We start from the raw sequence: 12,174 nt of genomic DNA, 5'->3' as shown, positions 1-12,174 counted from the left end.
TGAAAGTATGTGTTGACTGTGTAACAGGGTATCATATAATCACAGTAAATCACTCTTCTCCAAAACTTCCATATAACAAGAAGATAATTTCACAGTTTAGATGACTGTCACCTCAGTGATACTACTATATTGACTATAATCCTTTAACTTGTAACTTCTCGCAAAAAAAAAAAAAAGTTTGTGACAATCTACTGATGAAATGGGATATCTTCTAGTGACGCTATTTTAAGCTGGAATGAAAAGCAGATAATCATAGATCTGCTTGGCTTACTTTTCCTGAAGAGAACTTTGCGGCACACAATCACTCTTTGAATATACGACCTGCTAATGTTCTGAGATTTCTCATCACTATGATCTATCGCCAAAAGTTCAAATCCATCAGGATCTGATTACATGGTTCCTCCCTTGTTTTCACTCACTGGACCACTTTTCAAGTTATTTTTTAATATTTGGTGTACGGTAGGGTTTAGGGGTTTTTGCTACTTTTGGTACAGAAGCTGGAGAATATTTTCGTGTGAAATAAGAAAGAACATTTTACCACATGCCTGATGTCCAATCTCGTGGGAGACAATATAGAAGATCATGATCTTTTTTTCTGTTAATTTATCATTTGGCTGCAGCAACAATAATGACTCGTCAAATGTCAATAGTCCCCAGTTTTCCATTGCACGGTTGTCAAAAGTAGGCAAAGCAATTATATCTGAGTGGATTTAAATGGAGGGAAAAATGAATCATCTCTTTCTCAAGATTTGAGACTTCCAGATACAAACATCTCAAAATGAAATTATAAAATAACTGGAAAGAAAATGCAAGTGGATATCTATAAGGGGCAGGGGAAAGGCATTAAAGACATAGAGAAGACAGAGTCAGAAAACAAATTGTTTTGACTATACGAAAATTAAATACTTCTGATTAAGGACCTATACCCAAAATATACAAAGAACACTTGAAACTCAAAAATAAGAGAACAACTTTACAGAATTAGCAAAAGATCTAAAGAGACACTTCACTAGAGACACACAAATGGCAAATGAACAGATGAAGATATACTCAATATCATATGTCATTAGGAAATTGCAAATTAAAACAATGAGTTATCATGACACACCAGTTCAAAACAAAACATCAATGTTGGAGAAGATGTGGAACAGTAAAAACACTCATTCATTGCTGGTGAGAATGCAAAATGATACAGCCACTTCAGAAGACAATTCGGCAGTTTCTTATAAAGCAGAACATAGGTTGGCTATACAGTCTAGCAATTGAGCTCCTAAGGATTTACCCAAACGAACTGACAACTGAAGTCAGCAACAGGCACATGAATGTTTATAGCAGCTTTAATCATAACTGCCAAAGCACGGAAGCAATCAAGATGTCTTTTAATAGGTGAATGGATAAATAAACTGTAGTCCAGCCCTACAACAGAGTACTATTTAGTGATAAAAAGAAATGAGCTATTAAGCTATGAAAGGGCATCGAGAAAACTTAAGGGAATGCTGCTAAGTGAAAGAAAAGTGAAAGCTGCTCAGTCATCTCCGACTCTTAGCGACCTCATAGTCCACGGGGATTCTCCAGGCAAGAACACTGGAGTGGGTTGCCATGCCCTCCTCCAGGGGATCTTCCCAACCCAGGGGTCAAATTCAGGTCTCCTGCATTGCAGGCAGATTCTTTACCAGCTGAGCCATCACGGAAGCCCAAGAATACTGGAGTGGGTAGCCTTTCCCTTCTCCATAAGATCTTCCCGACCCAGGAATCTAATCCAGGTCTCCTGAATTGCAGGTGGATTCTTTACCAGCTGAGCTACTAGGGAATCCCACTAGGTGAAAGAAGGCAATAAGAAAACGTTACACATGATTCCAGTTAGTACATAACATATGGAAAAGGCAAGCTTATAGACAGTACAAAGACCAGCGGCTGTCAGGGAGCGGGGACGGGGAGGGTGAAGAGGTGGATCACAGCGGGTGTTTGTGACAGTGAATCTGTAGGACACTGTATCGGTGGGTGTGTGTCATTACTGATGTGCTCAGTCACTTCAGCCGTGTCCGACTCTGCAACCCACTGGGCTGTAGCCCACCAGGCTCCCCTGTCCATGGGTTCTTCAGGTAAGAACACGGGAGTAGACTGCCGCCCTCCTCCAGAGGAGCTTCCCGACCCAGGGGTCAAACAAACCCCCGTCCCCTGGGTCTCCTGCTCTGCAAGAGGATTCCTTACTGCCGAGTCACCGGGGAAACCCTCGTTACCATGAGCATTTGTTGAAATTCCCAGAACTGTACCCCACACAGAGTGAACCCTAACGTAAGCTATGGACTGTAGTGACAAAACTGTATCAGTACTGATTCATTAATTGTAATTTTAAAAAATCCACACCAGTGTAAGATGTTAACAAGAGGAGAAACTAGGGGTGGGGGAAGGGGAGGGAGAGGAGATATATGACGACTCTTCACACTGTGGGCACACTTTTCTCGCAAACTTAAAACTGTTTAAAAAAATTAAGTCTACTTAAAATTAAATATGTTAGTGCACCAAAAAACACCACAAGCAAATCTGAAAGGCAAAATACAGACTAGAGCAAATATTTGCAGCCTATATCACAACTAGATAATATTTTTTCAATACTTAAAGAACTTTGGTGAACAAAAAGAAAAAATGTGAACAATTCAATAAAAAAATAATTCAAACACCCAAAAGTCTTATTTAAAATTTTCAGCTTCATTAGCATCCAAAACAAAAATTAAAACAGTGATATAACTTAAGCTTTCAAATGTATGAGGTTAATAATTAGTATTGGCTAGAATTTATAATTAGGAATAGGAAAACTGACACATAGCCTATTGGTGAGGGTGTGAACTGGTACAGTTTTTCTGGAGCACTCCAGCAAAATGCTTTGTAACTTTTAAAAATGTTCCTAGCCTTTCAATTTTTGGAATTTCTACTAAGGCAAATAGCATGGATATTTATAAACACTTCCTTATGTTTTCTTTCATGTTTTAAAAGCAGCCCCTCCCCCTCAAGAAAGGAAAAATCAGTCCAAATTTTCAAACACTGAGGATTAAATAAATTATTTTGTCAAATTGATATGTAGGCAGCCTATGAGTTAAAATGACAATAAAAAAGAACAGTTACCTGGATCATATTGCTTTATATTGTTAATTTTTTTTTAAATCAAAGAATAGTATCAATTCCATGGTGTCATTTTTATTAAAAACAAAGAAGCAAATGCAGAGAAAGATGGAAATTGAGACAAAGACAGACACTGGGAAAACAGACATCAAAATGTTACCCATGGTCATCTCTGCATGGCAGCATTACAAGAGATTATGCTTCTCTTTTTTTTGCTTTCCCTATCTTTCCCAATTTTTTACAGTGTGATCATTTGTTACTTCTGAAACTAGAACAATACAAGTTTTAAAATTTTCCTTTGCTAGTGAAAGAATATCATTGCTATAGTCCATGCTACGTTTGCCTCATGAATGCTTTAGCTGTGCTACGCTCAGTAGTACGCTAGTTGACTTTACACTAGGTTGAAGCTGACAGTGTACAGTAAGAAATATTCAGATCATTATATAGCCTCAACAGGTAATGCTCCATTATCTTTCAACACACTTAGCTGCCTCAGCCTGGGTTTCCCATTCTACTGAATAGTTTTCCATCGTGTGAATGATCTATATCCATTCTATCAGTGACCACTTTGGTTGCTTTTGGTTTGGCACTAGTATGAAAAGTGTAGCTACAAATATTCTTGCACATGTCTTCTGGCACGTTATGTGCTCAAATTCCTCTTGAAGATATATCTAGGAATGGAATTTCTCAGTTTTAAGGTATTCTGATGATCAACATTGTAAGACAACAAACAGGTTTTTAAGTTGTAACAATTGATACTCCTTTCAACAGAGTCACTTTCTAACACTTGTATTTGTGAGAATGCCTACTCGTTGACAACTGAATAGGTTGTCACTGTGACCTTGGGTACTCACTTCTCAGACTGCTTAATGAGGTTAAATATTTCTTCATAAGTTTGTTAGCCACATGTGTTTCCTTTTCTGTATAACATCTATTCATATATCTTTTACCTGTTTTTTTCCTATTGTATTTTTCTTATTTATCTGTAGGTGTTCTTTATATATTTGGGCTACTCCCATTACCACTTATTGTCCTCTTTCTTTTTCATTTAACTGTTTCTTTTTTTTTTCCATTTATTTTTATTAGTTGGAGGCTAATTACTTTACATTATTGCAGTGGTTTTTGTCATACATTGAAATGAATTAGCCATGGATTTACATGTATTCCCCATCCTGGTCCCCCCTCCCACCTCCCTCTCCACCCGTAACTGTTTCTTTAAAAATTTATTTATTTGTAATTGAAGGACAATTGCTTTCCAATATTGTATTGGTTTCTGCCACATAGTCCTCTTTCTTTGGAGACTTCATGCTGACTTCATCAGTACTTCAAAGTTTGTGTGCTTCTGTTTATAACATGTAGATGCTATCGCCCAAACTCAGCTACCTGAACAGAGCCTCTACCACCTACTGCTTCTGCATTCAGAGAGCACCTAGAAAAGTAATAGGTGATTCTCATTTACTCAGTAGATTCTCACTAATTATGGTAATTATGTCACCACTTTATGATTTATATAGTACGTGAGTTTTATTGCTACAAAAACACAAACTTTGCTGAGATGTACAATATATATTGTTAGCCTGCTATGGTTACAAGTTAAGAGAAAATTAAAACTTAAAAGGAAAGTTGCTATTGTAAAAGTCTGCAAGTCTTACAAAGATGCCACAAAAAAAGAAAACTACAGGCCAATATCACTGATGAACATAGATGCAAAAATCCTTAACAAAATTCTAGCAAACAGAATCCAACAACATATTAAAAAAATCATTCATCATGACCAAGTGGGCTTTATCCCAGGAATGCAAGGATTCTTTAATATCCGCAAATCAATCAATGTAATACACCACATTAACAAATTGAAAGATAAAAACCATATGATTATCTCAATAGATCCAGAAAAAGCCTTTGACAAAATTCAACATCCATTTATGATTAAAACTCTCCAGAAAGCAGGAATAGAAGGAACATACCTCAACATAATAAAAGCCTATATATGACAAACCCACAGCAAGCATCACCCTCAATGGTGAAAAATTGAAAGCATTTCCCCTGAAATCAGGAACAAGACAAGGGTGCCCACTCTCACCACTACTATTCAACATAGTTTTGGAAGTTTTGGCCACAGCAATCAGGGCAGAAAAAGAAGTAAAAGGAATCCAGATAGGAAAAGAAGACGTGAAACTCTCGCTGTTTGCAGATGACATGATCCTCTACATAGAAAACCCTAAAGACTCTACCAGAAAATTACTAGAGCTAATCAACGAATACAGTCAAGTTGCAGGATATAAAATTAACACACAGAAATCTCTTGCATTCCTATACACTAACAATGAGAAAACAGAAAGAGAAATTAAGGAAACAATACCATTCACCATTGCAACAAAAAGAATAAAATACTTAGGAGTATATCTACCTAAAGAAACAAAAGACCTATACATAGAAAACTATAAAACACTGATGAAAGAAATCAAAGAGGACACAAGCAGATGGAGAAATATACCATGTTCATGGATTGGAAGAATCAATATTGTCAAAATGGCTATACTACCCAAAGTAATCTATAGATTCAATGCAATCCCTATCAAACTACCAACAGTATTTTTCACAGAACTAGAACAAATAATTTCACAATTTGTATGGAAATACAAAAAACCTCGAATAGCCAAAGTAATCCTGAGAAAGAAGAATGGAACTGGAGGAATCAACCTGCCTGACTTCAGACTCTACTACAAAGCCACAGTCATCAAGACAGTATGGTACTGGCACAAAGACAGAAATATAGATCAATGGAACAGAATAGAAAGCCCAGAGATAAGTCCACGAACCTATGGTCACCTTATCTTCGACAAAGGAGGCAAGGATATACAATGGAAAAAAGATAACCTCTTTAATAAGTGGTGCTGGGAAAACTGGTCAACCACCTGTAAAAGAATGAAACTAGAACACTTTCTAACACCATACACAAAAATAAACTCAAAATGGATTAAAGATCTAAATGTAAGACCAGAAACTATCAAACTCCTAGAGGAGAACATAGGCAAAACACTCTCCGACATAAATCACAGCAGGATCCTCTATGACCCACATCCCAGAATTTTAGAAATAAAAGCAAAAATAAACAAATGGGACCTAATGAAACTTAAAAGCTTTTGCACAACAAAGGAAACTATAAGCAAGGTGAAAAGACAGCCCTCAGATTGGGAGAAAATAATAGCAAATGAAGCAACAGACAAAGGATTAATCTCAAAAATATACAAGCAACTCCTCCAGCTCAACTCCAGAAAAATAAATCACCCAATCAAAAAATGGGCCAAAGAACTCAACAGACATTTCTCCAAGGAAGACATACAGATGGCTAACAAACAGATGAAAAGATGCTCAACATCACTCATTATCAGAGAAATGCAAATCAAAACCACAATGAGGTACCATTATACGCCAGTCAGGATGGCTGCTATCCAAAAGTCTACAAGCAATAAATGCTGGAGAGGGTGTGGCGAAAAGGGAACCCTCTTACACTGTTGGTGGGAATGCAAATTAGTACAGCCACTATGGAAAACAGTGTGGAGATTTCTTAAAAAGCTGGAAATAGAACTGCCATATGACCCAGCAATCCCACTTCTGGGCATACACACCAAGGAAACCAGATCTGAAAGAGACACGTGCACCCCAATGTTCATCGCAGCACTGTTTATAATAGCCAGGACATGGAAGCAACCCAGATGCCCATCAGCAGACGAATGGATGAGGAAGCTGTGGTACATATACACCATGGAATATTACTCAGCCATTAAAAAGAATTCATTTGAATCAGTTCTAATGAGATGGATGAAACTGGAGCCCATTATACAGAGCGAAGTAAGCCAGAAAGATAAAGACCAATACAGTATACTAACACATATATATGGACTTTAGAAAGATGGTAACGATAACCCTATATGCAAAACAGAAAAAGAGACTCAGATGTATGGAACAGACTTGTGGACTCTGGGAGAAGGCGAGGGTGGGATGTTTCAGGAGAACAGCATTGAAACATGTATATTATCTAGGGTGAAACAGATCACCAGCCCAGGTTGGGTACATGAGATAAGTGCTCGGGCCTGGTGCACTGGGAAGACCCAGAGGGATTGGGTGGAGAGGGAGGTGGGAGGGGGGACTGGGATGGGGAATACATGTAAATCCATGGCTTATTCATATCAATGTATAACAAAAACTACTGTAATGATGTAAAGTAATTAGCCTCCAACTAATAAAAATTAAAAAAAAAAAAAAAAGTCTGCAAGTCTTAAATACCCATGCTGCTGCTAAGTCGCTTCAGTCGTGTCCGACTCTGTGCGACCCCATAGACGGCAGCCCACCAGGCTCCCCTGTCCCTGGGATTCTCCAGGCAAGAACACTGGAGTGGGCTGCCATTTCCTTCTCCAATGCATGAAAGTGAAAAGTGAAAGTGAAGTCGCTCAGTCGTGTCTGACTCTTCACAACCCCATGGACTGCAGCCTACCAGGCTCCTCCGTCCATGGGATTTTCCAGGCAAGAGTACTGGAGTGGGGTGCCATTGCCTTCTCCGAACCCATACTTACTCCTAAAAGCATCATGATGTCACTTTTCTTTTAAAGCTTATAACAACTCAAACAGCCAACTCCACCAGTAGCTGTAATAGTTTTTTTGTTTTGTTTTTAAATGACTCAACCAAAAGTCAAAGTAATTAGGAGACATCAGTTCATCTTCCTTTTAAACATCCAATAATAGAGAAACTCTATTGTAATCATCTATCCATCAAAAGGCAGTTTTGACTAAGCACACCTACACGTGCTCATAGAGCAACACTGGGTCAGATGCTACGAAAGGTTCAGGGAAAAAAAGTGCCAACATAAACTTGACTTCCAGGAACTGGTAACCTAGCCAGAATTTACATGGAATTATGGAACTCATTGAACATATCTTTTCCCCCCACAAAAAAAAAATGTTTACTGTTTACTACTTTGAGAGAGGGGCTTCCCCTGTGGCTCAGAGGTAAAGAATCTGTCTGCCAATGCAGGAAACATGGGTTTGATCCCTGGGTTGGAAAGATCCCTGGAGAAGGAAATGGCAACCCACTCCAGCATTCTTGCCTAGAGAATCCCATGGACAGAGAAGCCTGGCGGGCTACAGTCCATGGGGTTGCAAAAGAGTCAGACATGACTTAGCAACTAAACAACTCTGAGAGAAGCAGTGTCACAGGCTCAGAAGATGCTTTAAAAAAGGACAGCCCAGACCCCGACCCTCAACTTGCCCTTGACCTAATGCAGAGATGATTAGGATCTAGTAGCTCAAGAACTTGAATGCAGGATGCACAGGATGCTGTGGAAGCTTGGGAGAGAGAGAATCAGGGAAGACTTCCTGGAGGAGGAGGCACTGCATTGAGAAATATAAGAATCAACAAGGTGGGTAAAAGGAATGGCAGGATGTGTAAACTGAATGTGCAAGAGCCTGACCAAGAAGAGAAGAAGATAAAAGTGTAGAAGAGGACAGAGATGCTGCTAGAGCAGCCCTCCAACCCTGAGAAACTGTCAAAAGCCCCGAGAGGTTGGCAAGAGGTGATCTGTTAAAGACAGGGTGTGAAGTTTGGGCTTGATCCCCAGGGCAATGGGAAGCCACAGAAAAGTTTTAAACAGGAGTAACACGATCAGATTTTGCTTTGGAAAGATCCCTCAGGCCTCAGAGCAGAAGATGAACTGGAGGAGAAAAGAGGGACAATGGTCAAACTAAGCAAGGTCAGTTGTGATCGAGACTATGGTGACATGAACTAGGGAGAATGAAGTGGGTGGAAAAGAAGGGGGTGGAGGGGGAGATAATAAGGAGGTAACTAACTGCATGGAGGAGATGCTTTGAAAGAAGAGGATATCAAGAATAACTCTGGACTTCTCCTTATCTAAATAAAGAGAAATTTTCTTGCCTAGACAAGGTTCATCTTGAGATCTTCCAGCCACAGAAGTGCCAGAAACTTGGTCTCCATGCTCAGATTCCTGTTGCTGCCAACTTTCTTTCTTTCCTTCTTTTTCTAGTTTTTTTTTTTTTGGCTGTGCTGTGTGGCATGCAGGAGGATCTTAGTTCCCTGGCCAGGGATTGAACCTGTGGCCCCTGCAGTAGAAACTCAAGAGGTTTAACCACCGGCCTGCCACAGTCCCTGCCTCCGACTCTCTAAATGACAGGTGTAACCTCTGGGATCCACGAGCAGGCACGGCTGGCCCCCGTTCCTTCACTCCCTGTCCGTCCTCAGCCGGAAGGCTTGAGCGGCAAAGGCCCTGGCTACACAGCATTCAGGAGCCTGGAGTGCCCTAAGTTTTACTCCCCACCTTCTTCCACTGTCTGCCAGTAAAGGCCAAGCATACTTTCTCCCAAGACTCCGACTAAATAACCTGTCAGAGGAACACTGACATGATACCCTCAAGCGAGAGAGAAAAAACGTGGAACAATTTTCTGAGCTGAGCGGCTCACATAATTTTAAGGACATTCCATACAGATCTATGAGAAATAAAATGTTTACATATTCCTTCGAGGATCGTATTCTGTTCACACATGATTCCAATTTTATACAACAAAAATTCACGGATGGGACCCCCAAGTTCTAATCCAATGACTCACAGCTAAAGAACATATTTTGAAAAAAACAACAAAACTTTGCTAAAGGGAACTGGAGTAATTTACGCAAGCAGTTAAAAGGATCCAGAACATTGTACTGCATGCTTGCGGTATGAGATGAAAGGACAGAAAGCCAGGGAGAAGGCAAGGTCTGGAGGACGTAAGCTGCCAGGGAGCACCCAGGAGGGACCTGAAGCCGGGAGCCCTCTGAGCACCAGCCAGTCACACGGCATGAGAGAGAGAAGCAGGCAGGCCTCTGCGTGTTTAGGAATGTGTAGGACACGAGACGGGAAGCCAGCGGGGCTGACTCCAAAACAGCAAAAACAGCAAAACGCCAGTGGGTCCTTGGAGGCTCATCTAGGTATCTTTTGATCTCAACCTGGAGCACCCATAATAGGAAATCAAACGCACTGTAAGGGAAGATACCTCACCTGTTTTTGGAAGAGGGTAACTGATATTAAATAAATCCTCCAGGAAAGAGAAGATGGGACCTGTGATGTTCAAAGCAAAGTCTGCGTTTCCATCTGCGATGGCATCTTTCCGGGCCCAGATGCGTATCTAGACAGGAACAATTAAGCAGTGATTAGGAAAAGCAATATGTACAGTGATTCTGGAAAGTGGCAGCCTGCTTGCTCCAATTTCCTGATGCTCTGGAGCCAAAGGTTATCTTTTCAGAAGTTGCATGATAAAATATTTACATGTGTCCATGCAATGAGAAAAGCCCTGGAGGCTATTCATTAAGTTGGGAACAGTGATTCTCCAGAAAGTGTGTTATTTCAATCTTTTGCAATAACATGTAAAACTTCTATAATTCAAAACGAATCCTGGTTGCAGGGGGTGGGGGTGGGGGCTTTACCACCGGTGGCTCAGTGGTGAAGAGTCAGCCTGCCCATGCAGGTCTGACCCCTGATTCAGGGAGATCCCACAGGCTGTGGAGCAACTAAGCCAGGGTGCCACAACTACTGAGCCTGTGCTCAGGAGCCCGGGAGCCGAAACTACTCAGCCCGCGTGCCACGCTAGAGGCCGTGCTCCGTAACGAGAGGAGCCACTGCAACGAGAAGCCGCACACCACAGCGAGCAGCCCCCGCTAGCAGCAGCTACAGAGAAGCCTGCAGAGCAACGGAGACCCAGCACGGCCAAACATAAATAAAAGATAAATCAAAAAAACCCTGGGAGTGGTATCCACCCCCGCAGAAAACATGGACCCTACATCAGAGTAAAAGGGCCCTGAGGATCCTAGCTTCCCTTTTCAGGACATACTTCCAGTGATTCAAAACAGAGTTGTGCAGTTAGTAGGGGTTACAGAGTATAGAACATATGAAACAAATGTGAATCATGCAAATTTAAAATGATTTGTTAATAAAAAACATGAAGGCAAGTGTGCTCAGTCGTGTCCAACTCTTTGCAACCTCACGAGCTATGGCCCATCAGGCTCCTCTGTCCATGGGATTTCCCAGGCAAGAATACTGGAGTGGGTTGCCATTTCCCTCTCCGGGGGATCTTCCCAACCCAGGGACTGAACTGGCATCTCCTGCATTCTTTACCACTGTGCCACATGGGAAGCCCCCAAAACATGAATAGTCCCATCTTATTTTCAAAATTTGAAATAAGCTTAATTTCTTTAATTTTAAAAAGCTCATCAAAAGTCTCATGACTTCTACAGTTATTAAAGCAAGCAAATTATATCTTCTGTATATGACACTTTCATGCTAGTAGTAGATGGATGTTTTGTTAGTTTAGTGTGACTGTACTGTTGTTTGGGTGCTTCAACTTGTTTGTGTTATTTTGATGACTAATTTGATGTTGTTTTACCATCCATTGTCATTTTGTTTTGAAATCATGGTAACCCTTCAACAATACCATCTGAACACTTTTAAATGGAATTGCTGGTGTCAATGCTTACACACACGTATCAAACACCTAACTCTAGAATGAAAGTTAGCGAGGAGGGAACTAAGATAATCGTCCTGATTGTGATACAGTTAATTTGGGAAAGAGCTCTCTACAAAACACAAGAGACACCGTGCAGAAAACGAAAAGCAGCACAACAATATCTGCAGATCGCCGTCCTCCAACCAAACGTTCACTTGTCTCTGCTTTTATTTCTGTTGGAAAGTTTGTCTTGCGTTTTATGACTTTTGAATGACATGAGGGCTTCGGAATGCTTCCCTTTCACAAAACGTAAAGACCTGTTTTAGAAGCCTCCTGCCTGGATCCTCTCCTTTCTTCCAGCCTCCTCCCACCCCAAGGCCTCAGTCTTGCCCCTACACTACCTGTACCTGCCCTGTCTCAAGCTCTCATCTCCAGGGCAACGTCAGGAGGACATCTAAACCAGAGCCCACACTGCTAAGTGGAGCTAACAGTCACCACATGCAGGATACTATGTGCATATTAACTGTAGCCTTTTGGGAGGGAAGGCAGTAATAATGTGTGTAT

At 40.8% G+C, this 12,174-nt stretch overlaps 1 protein-coding gene across 1 annotated transcript in view; it reads right to left on the bottom strand.

The window, feature by feature from the left end:
• LVRN (laeverin) overlaps positions 1-12,174 on the bottom strand; it is a 75,827-nt gene that overhangs the window by 37,922 nt on the left and 25,731 nt on the right. The window contains exons 4-5 of the mRNA XM_070462340.1: positions 10,170-10,296; positions 546-700 (exon numbers count right to left, since the gene is read on the bottom strand). Coding sequence (XP_070318441.1) covers positions 546-700; positions 10,170-10,296 — 282 coding nt within the window. The remainder of the gene's footprint in view (positions 1-545; positions 701-10,169; positions 10,297-12,174) is intronic.

The sequence above is a fragment of the Odocoileus virginianus genome, unplaced genomic scaffold (assembly GCF_023699985.2).
Source record: "Odocoileus virginianus isolate 20LAN1187 ecotype Illinois unplaced genomic scaffold, Ovbor_1.2 Unplaced_Scaffold_3, whole genome shotgun sequence".
In the NCBI taxonomy this organism is placed as follows: Eukaryota; Metazoa; Chordata; class Mammalia; order Artiodactyla; family Cervidae; genus Odocoileus; species Odocoileus virginianus.
The sequence above is the reverse complement of the archived record's forward strand: the minus strand, read 5'-3'. Positions and strand labels throughout refer to the sequence as shown.